This window comes from Serpula lacrymans (assembly GCF_000218685.1).
Source record: "Serpula lacrymans var. lacrymans S7.9 unplaced genomic scaffold SERLAscaffold_5, whole genome shotgun sequence".
Classification (NCBI taxonomy): Eukaryota; Fungi; Basidiomycota; class Agaricomycetes; order Boletales; family Serpulaceae; genus Serpula; species Serpula lacrymans.
In genome coordinates this window covers 2,612,848-2,625,770 of record NW_006763294.1, presented here as the reverse complement: position 1 = coordinate 2,625,770, position 12,923 = coordinate 2,612,848, and the positions used below count along the sequence as shown (strand labels likewise).

The following is a 12,923-nucleotide window of genomic DNA, read 5'->3' as shown; positions in this document are numbered from 1 at the left end:
CACCCGGCGGCCGGTCCAAATAGGGCAACAGGTCCATCTTCATGACATCGATCTGCCATCATATACTATCAAAACATTGGTCGCTCGTCTTGCCTGGTTGGAGCGTGGGTGGGTAGTTTTTGAGCTGGAGAAGGTTCATCCCCTTGCGTCGCCCATGTTCATTGCTGTCCCATTCACTTGGGTACACTTATCTTTTGTCCATCGTCTTTGCTACAGCTACACCTACCACACGCTGCCTGGGACTCACTTGTTCCAAATTGGAACTACTCCTCTCCCTCCCTCGTTTGATCAGGTGGTCCAACACAACCAGTCCATTGGTAAGACCATGGAACTGTCGGATTTGGACTAGGTGGTGGACCGGTGGCTCCAGTTTCTTTTTCTTCAGCAGAACATTCATTTACAGTGCGATTATTTTTGATTTTTGAATCATTTTTATGGACACATATTTTTTTAGAATGCCTGACTGACAATAAAGGAACTGTGTTGATACTGATAGTGTTTTGCCTTGCCCTTTTTTTACTGCATCTTCCCATGACATCATGATTTTCCTGCTCTCTTTTTGCTATTGGACTTTACTTTATGGCTGTACAAACCTGTGACATTACTCACAGCATTCATTGTTCTATCTCTTTCTTTTCCTTTTTTGACAATCTTATCCTGTACTACCTACGCAGGATTCGTCAGCGTACATTCCTTCCTTCATATTCTTTCTCATTCTTTTTGCACAGCTATACTGTGCATAGCCTACTTTTCTTTTACTATATAAACCCCTGTATTTTACCTTGTAAAAAAAAAAAAAACAACAAGAAATCCAATCCAGACTTCTTCTCTACTCTCAAGTTCACTACTCTGCTACTTGTGATCCAGTGTGGTCACAACACTTTCCACTGCTACCACTGTCAACTGCTGTCATCGTCACTTCCCATTTTTGAAGTCATTGTCATCCCTTTCGATTAGAGTCCTTCTGAGCACTACAGTTTGTGCGTCAGGAGCCTGCTATCACTGGGAACCTCGTCACCTCGTCATCCTCGTCGTTCTCAAACCTACCTTGTGCTACAATTAGTAAGGTAGTGCTCATCTATACTCGTCACTAAGCACCTATTTTTTATAAATTCAACTATCCCTCCTCCTCAAAACCCACACCCATACATCTCTGGGTTTTACTTTGAAGGATCCTTATACATACCACCCCACGAACAACCAGAGCACCCACTGTTCTAGGAGGCAAAGCCCTTAAACAAGTTCCGTGGAATCTGGGAGGATTGTGTGTTAGTTTGTTTTTGTGTGTGGTTTTCTAACAACAGTTCTCATCATCGACATCGGCCCTCATAATGAGCATCTTCTTGTATTGCCAGAACAAGCTGAAGTAAGGTATTCTTGATTTAGCACCTTTACCATTGTGCGGGAATTCTTTGTCTGGAGACACCAAGAAAACAGCCTGAAATAGAACAATTAATGCTTTCCAGAAGGCCACTTTAAAATATAGGGTTCAAATTTACCACAACTCCTCCCATTATTGTTTAAACTAATGCTTTATGATGTAATCCTGACTATTCCTAGGTACAAATATAAGTTGTCCTGTATACCACTGAGGCCCTGATTATTCCTAGTTTCTACAAATCAAAAAGTCATAGCAATATGCAGTACCCAGCCAGATCACTGGGATTAATTTTGGTTCCTAGCCAAAATTGTCTTTGAGCACACACTGGGACCACTTGTTACCATTTTGTGAGGAGGACAAATTCCCTACCTCATCTTTGGTGGGGAATTTGTCGTAGGGACTTGAAAACCATAAAAATTTGTATGCAAAAAAGCAATTTTGTTACTAGTAGAACATATTGTGTGTAGAAAATTTTTGCGTTTTTTTTGAGTGAAAAAGCTAGAAAATGGTGGTGAGAGCGACAACAACCTCAACTCAAGATGTTCAAAAAAAATGTCTATTAACAAAATGTGATCTACTGGTTACAAAAATGCTTTTTTGTACACTAAATTTTTGACCTCTTTTTGCGACTTCTAAGTCCCTACGACGAAGTCCCCACCTCATCTTTGGTGGGGCATTCATCCTCCTCACAAAACGGCGACGAGTGATCCGAGTCTGCTCGCAAATTCATATCAACAAATATGACAAGCGCGAGTAGGGACGAGCGATCCACGATCTCTCACGTTTGCATGCACACTTTGTTTCCAGAGGGAAAAATCATGTATTGTTTTTAATGTCAAGAATATATATCAATAAAAACATTGTTATGCAGACATAATGCGATGAAGAGAAAATGTAAAGTGGCTAAAGTACAGCATGCCATACACCTATAGTGAACAAATAATACCAGCGATAAGTGATGCTGGATAGGAGATATGATAGAGCAGTCCGAGACAAAAGAAAAATGCAATCGATGTCGATCTAAGATGACTGTGTGCCAAGAATCATCTGAGGCTTGCCAGTAGCGATGGCCATAGCCGTCAAAAGCACCTCCCACGCTACATCCATAGCACCCCACAACCTCTCGTCAAAAATGCCCAGTGCGCATACATTCCGCCAGAGTCCATTGACCAACATAGCACGTGAAAGCAGTGCTTGAGCGGTATACATGGAAGAAAGTTTGGTGGCAAATTGGACCAACTCGGGGTTGCCACTTTCCATAGGTTCTTCACGATACAGTGAAGGCGGTGCTGGGCAAGGGAGTAAAGACGAAAGGAGGTGATCCACGCGCTTGGTGTAGAGGAAGGCGGAAAGGTGAGGGAAAGTCTCGGGAGCGGGAATACATAGAGGGACGACAGGAACCGAGATGGATGATCCAGGAACATCTGGGGCAGAGGGGTTCGATTCGGGGAGTTGTGGGAGATTGGCGCAGTGAGCGGCAAGGATGATGTTGTGAACAGGGAAAAGGGTTACTCGTCGGCGAGTCGCAGACGATTGGCGAGCGTAAACGGCAAGCATGTGGGTAGGCATGTAGCGGGACATGTCATCGACTACGATAGAGAGCTCCTTAGGGAGGTTGTTTCGTACGGGCTGAGCTTTCACATTTGAAAGTGCTCGTATCATGCTAGAGAATAATGTATGAGTATGCTGTTATTAAAAACGAAATGAAAGATAACGTACTCAGGCCCGATAGCCTCCAAGCCATCATGGATATAATCAAGAGGAGTACCAGCTAACTCAGCATCAAGTGCTACGAGTTTATCTTCAGAAATATCGCGGTAGTCTGGGCGCGATAGATATCTGGGCAGCGATACAGAAGCGTTTGGCGATACAGATGGAGACGATTCCTTCATCGTCACATCTATAAAAGAGGAAGCAGAGGTAGGAGTGCGAAGAACTCCAGGAACATCGAATTTGATGGAAGTGGGAGTTCTGGTGGTGCTCCTGCGTTTGGCTTGCACAACAGTGTAGCGGGGATGGTTTGCCCCACCAGTAGTGCGAGCACGGTGTCGGCGAGCAGAGAGGCCTAGAATACCGCTTCGTCCATGAGACTTGGACGCAGTGAGTCGGGCAGTGGGAGGGGTGTTCTCGGAGTCCTGGCGACGGGTAGCTTGAAGGACCATGCTGAATGATGTGAAGTGGGGATAATGTGAATGAGTTGGTGGATACAAGAACTGATGAGTCTTTATGCGAGTGGAGGCGGGGATGAGACTTGATGTCGACGGGGACGAGTGACGGATAACCATGTCGGGGAGAGTCTTATAAAAGGAGCAGTCGCCTTCGGATTGACTTCCACGTGTGACTGATAGCGTGACGCACTCGAGATGTGACTGCCTTGCGCAATCGACAAAAGTTGCCGCATATGGCATCTGTTTGCAAAACACTTGCCGCGTATAGTAGTTTTTTACGGACCCATATGGACAAACACGGACCCATAGTGGACCCACTGAAAAGCAATCGAGCTGGAAGAAGCTGCACCGCAAGAAGGTTCTAAGGAAATCGTTACAGCATCATTACGAATTTAATAACAGATACCTATTATGGATACAACATTATTGTTGCAGTTCGTGTTGACTCACTGTAAAAGCAACAGGGTGAGACTGGTGGTACCATAACCAAGGGGATAGAAGCGTACGTTTAGTATTTTGAGCAAAAATGCATGTGCTGTCGAGTCACTGAAGCCCAAAATGGTGGTGATTAGACCATTTGAACGAGAAACACACAGCACATTTCGCTAGAAGTTAACAGCTACTGGCATTGTCTGCGGCGTAGAGTGTGCTCGAATGCGCTACAAGGTAACTTTGTGCGTCTGTCGTGCTTGTGAGACAGCATTGCTGAGCACTGTACAAGAATGAATGCAAATAGATAAGCAAACACGATCAATTTGGAGCGTATTCAATTAATGTACCGGGACGCGTGATGTCGTAAATATCCTGGGTGAGTCCCTTTGTGAATACAATAGGTTTATGCGGTCAGGGGCCAGAGTATTGCGACGCGACTGAGGGGCAGAGAAGGCCAGAAAATCCTGCACCCCGCGGACATTTGAATAGTTACCATCGAGCTTCTAACTAACAAAAGGCAGGATCGTTTGTTACAGGCGAGGTCTGGGATTAGAAGAGCACTTGCTGGAGTCATTCGCGCTCTTCACAGGGCATTGGTTACACGAAGCCCCTGTGCGACGCTCACTTGACTAAAGGGTACATGAGAAACAACGGGAAAAGAGTTGTGTGGCGCAAACCTGGATAGTAGAGAGCAGATGTGGTGCCACTAATCTATGGGGTAAAAGTTAAGACAATCAGAACATTAGAAATTTTCGGGCCCTTACAAGATAAAAGCGCCATCAATAGGAGACTGAATGCGCAATTGATTCTTGAAGTTGGTTGATGATCGCAAAAGTGAACCAGCGGATGTGGAAAGCCAATAGTCACGGTAGTGTTTCTTTGAGTCCGAGATCCGTGATGAGACGCAAAGACGGGCAGCAGGAAGTTAAAAGGAGAACACACATAATTATAAACCTCATGATGTCTTCAGAGCAGTATAATAAGTGTCTGCAGGTGAAACCTACCACGATCGCACTGACGAGTGGACTGCGGTTGACTTTACACCAATTAGACGGGCAATGAGGACTGCTAGTACTTTTTCGAGAGCCATATTCCATGAATGAATCCATGTACAGTGGTATCTCTATTGCCTACATGGTAGAGAACGGATGGTTTTTGTCTTGAACTGCTGTGGCGTCGAGTGAATGATCGCCGCGGGTAGGGAATATATTTAATTGGGTCACGTGAGACGCGTTTTGTCGGGAGTACGGTCATGTGATCTTTGTTCAACAAGCGTTTGGAACGCGGCGACGGAACTCAAGCTTGTCCCTGCCAACGGTTTTATCTATGCATTTTACAGGGTTTTGAAAGTATCTTTTACAATGGCGACAACAACACAGATCCTCTTCAACTCGCCCGCTCTTCATTCCCTGAAACGCGACCAGCTCGTCAAACTCTGCAAAATACACACTTTGAAGGCATCGGGAAAGAATGTAGAACTTATCGAAAGGCTCAAACAGCACGCTCAAACCCTGCCACCAGACAACCCTCTCAACATTGCGACTAGGAGCGAGAATCCCGAACTTACTGGAGAAAGTACTAGCGCTGAATCGAAAAATGACGAAGAAGACGAAGGTTCAAATGGAAAAATACCTATGCCAAGGCCGAGCGAGCAATGGGAGGTTGTGATGGACAGTATTGCAGAAGTGGATGAAGAGAGTACACTGAAGAGCAGACGTGGGGGTGCGAGTGCTCAGGCTGGTGAATTTGGTACTGGCGGATCAAAAGGTGAGATTTTCTTTTTTCTTCCATTGCGAACACAAGGGCGCTATTTCTCTTTGCGTAAATTTTACATTATGGTTTCTCGAGAAAATGGCTGAAAATGTATACTAATGTAACGGTTACAGCATCCAGTGTCAGTTCATCTATAAAAGCCATCGCTACTTCCTTAGGTCTCAAACGTCATACGTCTAATAAATCAAAGAACGCGACGCCACCTATTCCCTCTACACTATCCACGACATCAGTAACGTCTGGACACGCATCGACAGAGGATGCCGTTCCAGAATCCACTCTGCCATCTTCTGGTTTGTTCATTTTGCCACAGATAAATCATTTCACGATATTGAATCGAGACACAGGTGTTAATGACATGGAAGCAGCGCCTATACCGGGACAGTCACTCCGACCAGGCTTACCTGCACCATCAAATGCGCGTTTGAGCACCAGCGCCGCACCAGCAACGACTACCATACGCCTAGTAGCCTCAAAGTCTGACCCAAACTTGTTACTGTCACCGCCAAAGTTGAAGCCTTTCCAAACAACTTTTGATCTTATGCCTGCGTCACCTGCAGGGGCGACAGCTTCGAACGGAACCACGTTCAGTGTCTGGCCCCTCTCACCGGGACAATCCGAACGAATCTACCCCACGATACCTGTGTTTGAGCCTGTAGACAGCAGTGCGGGCGTTGAGATGGAAATGGAACAAGATAGCGATATGGACATTGATGTTCCTGGTGGTTTCAGCGCTCCACTTGGTAAACTGACTACTCCTGCAAAACCTGGCCAAGGAGTACAAAAGCCGGCCGACGAGACTCCCAAATGGCCTCAGAAACCATCAACTCAGCCTGAGGATATTTTCTCCCCAATGAAAGCGACTGCTAGAACGAGTCTTGCACCAGCAAAACCAGCCCCTTTCATCTTCGGTTCACCCCTTCCTCAGCATAACCTTTCTAACAAGCAGTTCAGGTCCGCGGCCCAGTCAGTATTGGACGAAATGAATAAGAAACTCGCAGAGGAAGGCGTTGAGACTGTAAAGATTGATGTCCTCGAACAGCGAAAAAGTAGACGTAACCAAGATGCAGCCTCGGGAGGGAGTGGAAATTCTGGCGAAAAAGTCAACTTACGAGTCGGGGAGATATTCGATAAACTACATGAACAAGAATTCGAGAAGATGGATTCGATCGCGAACCACTATGCTGCCAAGAGAGGAAGTCCAGTCAAGGACGCCCCTGTGTCGAAGAAGAGGAAGTCAAGTGTGGCTGCGGTGGGACATGGACAGAGACCAGGCCCTGCGGGTCGGAACAGAGCCAGTGGCGCAAGGGTCATTAGTGCTGGAGCGAGGAAAAAGATGGTCCCCGGCGCATTCGGTGATGATGACGACGACGACGAGCTCATTGATAGGCGTACGTCGAAGAGACCTAGGATGGACCCTGCAGAGGCAGGAGATAAACAGAAGGATGAAGAGAAGAAGGTTACCATTGCACAAATTGCTGTCGAACAAGGGGAGCGGGATGAAGAGGCGAAGAGATTGCAAAAGGAAAGAGAGGCGATTAGACGCAAGTTGGACCATAATAAAGCCAAGCGAAGAAGCAGTATGGGAAGACCTAGCTTAGGTGGAAAGACCCCGATTCCTGCTCGTGAGCCTCCATTTCATTTAGATTTTTATGAACTTGTCTGATGTATCATCTCTTGCTCAGAGAAAGGTAAAGGAACTACCTCTCGCTTTGGGTTTTTATCTTCCGCGAAGTCGCTCGTTCAGAACGTGTGGAATAGAGGAGTCGGTAGCTCGAAGACCACAGCGTCCAACATACCAGTTCAAGTTGGTAAGAATGCGCCGACGACCCAAGAAGCCAAGGCACCCCCTAAGGCGGGAACCAGAAAGGTTTCTGTCGCTCCCGGTTCTTCAGGTAATCGTCCATCAAGTGTGGCCAGGACCAGTCAAATAAATCCGAGCCGTGTGCCCTCGGGAAGTCATCCTAAAGGGAGCTCATCTAGTCGGCTTAAACCTACTTCAGGTAACGACACGCTCAACCCAAGCACGAGCTTGAGCAATATTAGCGTGACGACCACTTCTTCTCGTGCCGCAAGGTCCCCTATTCCTTCCTTCGGCCCATCAGCTCCAAGTATGTCGAAAGTTACAACTAATTCTAGAGCGCCGAGCTTGGCTGGTACAAGTGGGCAGACTAAGGGCCACAGCAGAAATGGGTCCACGGTTGGTGTATCTTCTCTGGGGACGAGGACTAGTACGGTAGTGGGTGGCACGCGCGTCTCTTCTATTGGAACTAAGAGTATTCCTAGAAGTACAACAAGCAACAGTATCGGAATGCGACCTAGCGTGAGCGGAGCGTCTATGAATACTACCAGCGCTCGAACTAGGACTTCCTCCAGGCTTATGGCTCCGACCGCCAGCTCGTTGGCAAAGACACAGAGTCTAACGCGGATCCCTGTCTCGCCATCTTCACCGAACGAAAATGTAACTAGCCCAACTCTTTCGCCTAGTGCTAGCGGTCACAACAAACCTGGTTCAACGTCTCGTTCAGGAGTGCAGGAATCTAAACCTGTATTAGATCAGATTACAAATGGACCTCAAGATCGGGTATTTTCTCCTCGTTCGGGGAAGATCTTCAGTCAGCCCCTGAGTCCAACGTCCATTCCGAGCCCTGTGCGCGCTCAACCTTCATTTGGCATGGCTGCTGCTGCTTTAGCAGGACCTAGCACCGGTGGCGGTAATGCTTCTGAGGTAAAGCCTACCATACCACCAAAGCCGAAAGTGCTACCTGGTCGCAGGCCACGGATATCTCGATCGAAGGTGATAGCAAAATTAGCATCACAGCGTGCTGCCGAAGGCGGGGATGGCGGCAAAAGTAAAGGTAAGATTCGGTCGAGTATGGGCGCGAACGTCGGAGGAAGAACGAGACAGTCGTATGGTGGAGGAAAGGTAGGAGGTGACGTTTTGTTGAGCGCCAAGAAGAGGGCAAGACAAAGCGAATATGCTAGGCGAAGGAGTCGAGCTGCTGGTTCTGGTGCGATCCCTATGGACCTTGAAGATTAGTTTTTGGTCAATTGGAGGTCCTCTGAGGTTTCAATTCATTTCTTTGCTTTTCTATCAGTCACTTATTATAGGAGGTCAGTATCCTACGAATTTCTTGATGTGTCCGAGTCATGTGTTTTGATTTGGTCTTTCCCTTCGCACTTTTCCAAATTCCGTCTTTGCAGAACCTGACTTGAATCCATGTAGCTCTATGTGTAATTTAGCGCAAGATAATGAATGTGCGAGTGTCGTGCGCTTGTGCATAGCATGAAGTTGATGTCAATCAAATTCCTTTTTAATGAGATACAGTATCAACTGGGGTGTCACAGATGTCGTCAATGGTTGAATGTCAGTAATTATTCTAGAGCCAGAGTCATTCACTTATCGAAATAATTAGTAGATCTGTAGTGATCAAAGTTGTCAGTAGCAACTCCAAGATGTGACTTGAACCGCGTCCGGCTGCTCATAACGTACAAATAAAGATATTCTTTCAATTTGAACGTAACAAAGCTTGGTTAAGTTAAATCGCAGGCACCGACAAAGTGAAGCGTGTTATCCAGCCCTGACTCGAAGTCGACATGTCAACAAAAGCCTTTGAAACCCCGGCCATCATGATCAGGCTGTCACCATGACGGTTATGGCCCGCATCGAACGGAATCTAATTATCTGAAACTTTCCTGCTAACCTCGCTGCAAGATTCAAATCATGTCCCACTTGCCAACCACAACCAAAGCTTGGATTTTACAAAATCCGCCTGTGAAAAACATCATACTTGGGAACTCAGAATCTTCTACGTTTTCCATACAAGAGCAAACACTGCCTCCTTTGGATAAGGGTGATTTGCTTGTCCAGCCTATCTATCTCTCAAATGATCCAGCACAACGAGGTTCGTCTCACCCCTTTCACCTTTGTCGTCGAGCTTATCGGTGAGTGTGCCAGGATGGATCCAGAGGAAGCTCGATGAGGGTCGGTTGTACGTTACCCCAGTACTGCAAGGACAAGCCATGGCTACTCACGCCGTCGCACGAGTCCTTGCGACAGCTGGGCCTACTTCCACCTGGAAGGAAGGCGACCTAGTTTATACCACAACTACCGGTTGGAGACAGTATGCTGTCGTGAAGGAGGAGGACGTTAGGTCTTTGAGGTTTGTCTCAACGGCGCCACATATTCAGATAACTCACTATTATCACTCCGTTAGATCCATACCTGGCCTCTCGCCTAGTTTATACGTGGGCCTCTTTGGTGTCCCAGGGCTTACTGCGTACTGTAATGATAAACCGTGTTCTTTCACTGAATATAACTCACGTGCCATCCTGATCTTCAAGTCGGTGTTACAGAAGTCCTGAAATTACAACGGGGACAGTCATTGGTTGTCAGTGCGGCTGCGGGGTGAGTCGTGGAGCTACTACCCTGCTTATAGAACATTCGTTGACGCGATTAATCCTGCAGTGCTGTCGGTAACGTTGTCGTACAATATGCCAAGAAAGTTATCGGTGCTTCAAAAGTTATCGCCATCGCCGGGACGCCAGAAAAGTGCGCTTGGATTAAAGAGATGGGAGCAGATATAGCCTTGAACTACAAAGCTCCCTCGTTCAAACAGGATCTCAATGCAGCCACGGAAGGTTTTGTAGACGCCTATTTTGACAAGTAATTTCTCGCATTAAATCCTCACGTCGTTTTACTCATCGGTCTTTCAGCGTCGGGTAATATACTTCCGCTTGAATCTATTCCTGCTGTAAGGCGCTCATATATATACATCCAGTGGCGAGATCCTCGATCAAATGTTGACAAGAATCAAGCAGCACGGTCGAGTGGCTGCCTGCGGAGCGATCTCAAGTGAGTAACTTCATAGTGAGCAAGTTTGGTATTGACTGTGTGTTAAAATTCCTAGATTACACGCACGATAATCTAGATGCGGCGAATCTGAGAAATTGGTTCGAAATTATCACCAGTCGTCTCACAGTGAAGGGATTCATTGTTCTGGACTATTTCCCCCGTGCTGGTGAAGCGGTGGAAGCGCTCAGTAAAGCCGTAGAAGAAGGGAAGATGACTGTGGAAGGCGCAGAGACACTGGTGGAAACGGACTTCTCCAATATTCCCGAAGTCTGGTTGAGGCTCTTCCAAGGTCAGAATGTAGGGAAACTGGTGACCCAAATCGCCGGTGCATAATCAGATCCCGCACCTGCCAGCCAGGGTTCATAATTCCAGCTGGGTCAACAATACCTTGAGCCCAACTTGTATGTGTATTGACATAGACAACGATTGGAAAAACTGCATTGACGGTCGTACGTGTTTAACATACAATGGTCACTCATCGAAAACGATTCGGAGCCATAATATTCAGAAATTCGGTTCTTGAAGTAAACGGTGCCGAACAATGATTGCTGTGTCCATTGACCACGTTGCTTATTGAAATGATCAGCGTAAGTATAGCAAAATACCAGCAAGTCATCACGATACTGTTACGATACGGTTTATATATACTGTGCATGCCAATTAGTCAAGTGTTGTGCGAGGAGTGAAATTACTGTGGAAATAGTAGTAAGGAATGTGTACGTTAGTGCATTAGGCGGTCGTTATCTTCGTAAGGTATATGTCGTATTTGCTAGTTATAAGAAGAGTGAGTAAAGGAAACAATTGGGGGAAAACGTTGAGCAGAAAAAAATGCACTAAACGAGGTCATTACATCGGATAACTGTAGCACGAGTCGTTGACTCCAACCGCAGCAACGGTTCATCTGCCTAGATAGTGCTTTCGTATGCGCCGCGCTTCAGCCGTGACATTCCACACGGTCTGGACCACTTCCATGAGCGAGGTATCGTGTGGTCCCAAGGCCAGAATATTTTTCCAGAGCCCCTGATTATATCTGAGGTATTTGTGAAACTGGTCGTCATCACATATTCGCGCCATGACCTGTGCCATGGCAGCTACGGAAGGAAATTCCTCGATAACTTCGGACGGTAGGAGGCTGCAAGAGAGTATACGGCCTCGTACTTCTACTCCGAGCACATAAAGCAAGAGCAGGGGTATCGAAGGCGCATGGGGAACAAGAGTTGGTACGACTGGAAGGGAGACTACTTGAGCGCGGAGCGGTGGGACCCAGTATGGGACTGGAAGCGCCGTTCCAGGAGGGCTTTGAGGTAGTATGTTGGATCGGAAACACTGGGCGTAAAGCTCGGCGTGAATAGGAACCATGATAGGCTGAAATGATGGTCCTCCATCAATTTCTGGGGTTGTCGAATATCGCAAGACATGAGAGGGCATTATGGGCGTCTCGCAAGACTTGCATGTCAAAGGTTGTTGGGAGTGGAGAACCTGGTTCGAAGACTGCCTTTGCAACGTTGAAATGGCGACATAATAGACTGTAAGAAGATCAGTATAAATTTAAGAGGTTTGTGAAGATCATACTCAAGAGGATCGTCGTTTTGGTTGAGCGTGTATTTTCTCGATGGTAGAAAACGAGGTACGGTGGTAACTACGTTTTGTGGGCGTTTAAACGAGGGAGTTGCCCTAGGCGAAGGGCTATATGGTGGAGTAGGGAGTGACATGAATTTGAGCGGAGGCGAGTGTTGTGGTGGTTGCGTGTTCATGGATAACTACTCGTGTGGGCAACATGTCGTATGGTATATTTTAAAATGTTGAGCAAATCGTTGCGGATATAACAAAAAGCGGATTAAACTTACCGTATATGCGGCGTCAATGGATAGCGCCGGAGGAATCTGTGAGATCGACTGCGTATACTATCAGAACGAAAAGGCGATGAAGATGATGACCATTATTCTGCTCAGAACGATTCACAAAGAGGACGCGATTGGTGGTAACAAGCCCACAACTTGAAAGGTAGAAAGGTAGAAAGTTACGACGGGCGCACAGCAATGTGTCAGAGACTCGTCGTTTTTAGGCTGAAACCGATATGGCTTCACCACGAGGGTGATATGTTGGAGCCAAGGAGTAATATACTAAAACGGCCCCGAAACGTAAAGCAGCACAATGTCTGTAAATTTTCCTGAGGGACATCCCGACGGCCATAGAAGCGTCGGTGTACGTCTTGATGTAAGTTTTACGGAAGATGGCATGTATTCTAGACAAAAGAAAAAGAATAGAGTCCACATCCAGATTGCTGATTTTCTGCTAATCGGCAACTTGACCC

At 46.7% G+C, this 12,923-nt stretch overlaps 3 protein-coding genes across 3 annotated transcripts; 1 reads left to right on the top strand and 2 right to left on the bottom strand.

The window, feature by feature from the left end:
• Positions 1-2,212: 2,212 nt before the first annotated feature.
• Positions 2,213-3,282, bottom strand: SERLADRAFT_464458 (uncharacterized protein; the record flags this gene model as incomplete). The annotated part of the gene is made up of 2 exons (XM_007316995.1): positions 2,213-3,044; positions 3,101-3,282. 2 exons carry the CDS (start codon positions 3,271-3,273, stop codon positions 2,402-2,404), a joined length of 816 nt encoding a protein of 271 aa, XP_007317057.1.
• A 6,135-nt stretch (positions 3,283-9,417) lies between these two features.
• On the top strand, positions 9,418-11,099 carry SERLADRAFT_464454 (uncharacterized protein; the record flags this gene model as incomplete). Its single annotated transcript, XM_007316994.1, has 8 exons — positions 9,418-9,659; positions 9,713-9,917; positions 9,972-10,039; positions 10,099-10,162; positions 10,223-10,420; positions 10,471-10,476; positions 10,536-10,609; positions 10,665-11,099. The coding sequence occupies 8 exons, from the start codon at positions 9,479-9,481 to the stop codon at positions 10,940-10,942; spliced, it is 1,074 nt and encodes a 357-aa protein (XP_007317056.1).
• SERLADRAFT_464450 (uncharacterized protein) lies at positions 11,091-12,642 on the bottom strand (the record flags this gene model as incomplete). The annotated part of the gene is made up of 4 exons (XM_007316993.1): positions 11,091-11,974; positions 12,057-12,135; positions 12,182-12,369; positions 12,457-12,642. The coding sequence occupies 3 exons, from the start codon at positions 12,361-12,363 to the stop codon at positions 11,507-11,509; spliced, it is 729 nt and encodes a 242-aa protein (XP_007317055.1).
• Positions 12,643-12,923: the final 281 nt, after the last annotated feature.